The sequence below is a fragment of the Cyprinodon variegatus genome, unplaced genomic scaffold (genome assembly GCF_000732505.1).
Source record: "Cyprinodon variegatus isolate N-32 unplaced genomic scaffold, C_variegatus-1.0 Scaffold13, whole genome shotgun sequence".
Taxonomy (NCBI): Eukaryota; Metazoa; Chordata; class Actinopteri; order Cyprinodontiformes; family Cyprinodontidae; genus Cyprinodon; species Cyprinodon variegatus.
Window position 1 is genome coordinate 807,044 of NW_015150466.1, and position 1,930 is coordinate 808,973.

General features: G+C 44.4%; 1 protein-coding gene across 1 annotated transcript in view; it reads left to right on the forward strand.

Moving 5' to 3' along the window:
* Positions 1-1,930, forward strand: part of tenm2 (teneurin transmembrane protein 2) — a 447,642-nt gene that overhangs the window by 380,898 nt on the left and 64,814 nt on the right. Inside the window, exon 9 of the mRNA XM_015382666.1 lies at positions 510-715. Coding sequence (XP_015238152.1) covers positions 510-715 — 206 coding nt within the window. The remainder of the gene's footprint in view (positions 1-509; positions 716-1,930) is intronic.

The window sequence follows — 1,930 nt, forward strand, 5'->3', positions numbered from 1 at the left end:
GACTCATTGACTCTTCAGCAATCCCTCACACTAAGCATGCTTGTAGCGACAGTGGAGAGGACAAACTCCCTTTGAACAGGAAGAAACCTCCAGCAGAACCAGGCTCAGTGTGAGCGGCCATCTGCTGAGGCCGAGTAGTACCGTAGATCATCACTAGGAGGCAAGGAATTGTGCTAGTGTGGTGTGTAAATGGTGGTAACGAACTGAGCTCGGCACGGATCGTTTTTCAGAGGGTAGGGTAAATGGGGGGCCCTACTGTAGAACTAGTACTAGATTTAGCGCGGTTAGGTTGTTCCTGACACGATCCAGTTCAGCACTGCTGATGGGGTAAAGGTTTTATTTCATACGTCAAAACAAAGCTTTACCTTGGAAATTCATTCTGTAGATCAGTGGGGCTTTTTTATCCTGTTTTTCTAAGCAATATTTAATCCATATGTTTTGCTGCTACATAAAAATGCTAATGAATAACTGTTATAATGTTTTATTCTACTGTGGTTCCCCCCCCCCAGGTCCATGGGCAGGGCGGAACACCAGCATAGACAGCGGTAACATCGAGGTGGGGAGACGGGTGACCCAGGATGTCCCTCCCGGAGTGTTCTGGAGATCCCTCCTCTACCTCAGCCAGCCGCAGTTCCTGAAATTTAACATCTCTCTCGGGAAGGACGCCCTCTTCGGAGTTTACATTCGCAAAGGCCTGCCCCCCTCACACGCACAGGTACTCAGCAGAACTGCTGCTTATGCTCATCATTACAGCTTCACAATGAGCTACTTAGCATATACAACAAGGATAAAAGTTCATTAAAAGAAATAAATGCTTTTGTTGCATTGCTCATTTAAACATTAGTTACAAGTTAGAAAAGCTGTTTGTAAAAAGAATAATTCAAAGATTTCCGTCTAATTAAGTTTCACAGTAATGCAACTTCAACTGTCTCCTGTTAATTAGTGGCTCATTTAAAAATAGATTTTATGGAATAGGGATAATTTCATCCAGCTAACTGCTCCATTACCAGACATAACTTAAGCTTGAGTCCAAAGTCAAGAAGTAAGGAAACCCAAGAGAACAACGCCCGCATGACGAGGAGTGATTTTCCTCCTAATATGCCGAAAACACCTTGTATGTAGTTCAGGCTTTCACGGTTGCAGCGTGCAGCACATTTGTTTCATGCCCACCAAGCAGCTGGCCTGTTAAACTGTAAAGGAAGAGAAGAGCAGGTGGCTTGGCTGTTTGAATGAATTAGCTGACCAAGCAGAGCAGATTGGGATTTTGGGGAAGCTGTCCTTTAACAACTTGGATTAAAATGAATAATGATGTTGGTAAAAAGGTGGGAAAATGAACAAACGGCGCTCTCATACAGAAAGCGTTGAATGTTTTAGAACATAAATTGGACCGTTATGAGCCGTTAATAGCTAACCTGAGGAAGTTCAGTTTTGGCGTCTTCCGTTTGCTTAAAAGCTAAAGTTTAAGGTGATTAAAGAGGACTTAGATCACCGCCTGTCTCAGAAATGTCATAGCAGTTAATGCCAATGCTAATATAGGAACCTTCTCACCTTAACTTTTGCACTGTCGTCCATGAAGGCAGCTGTTCTTGGAAAAATAAGTTCTTATGCTACGTTCAGACCGCAAGCAGCAGAAGCAGCTAGTTCAGATGCAGTCTATGTTTGAGGCGCATCAAGGTGCATCAAAAGGTCCTGCAGCACATCTTCATGCAGCTAAAGCACGGCCTCATAAGCGCCTCTGATGAGCGCAAAGCGCTTCAGAAGCAGCAGCTGCTGGAGTTGGAAACATTGAACTTTATCTGCTGGATGCGCCTCCTCAACCAATGAGAGAAGCTGATCTGGGAGCTGGCAGGGAGTCAGACGCAGCACTGCTGATGCAGAGCGCTATGATCACTCCTCTGAAACAGTTTATTAACGCCTAAATTAACTTCAA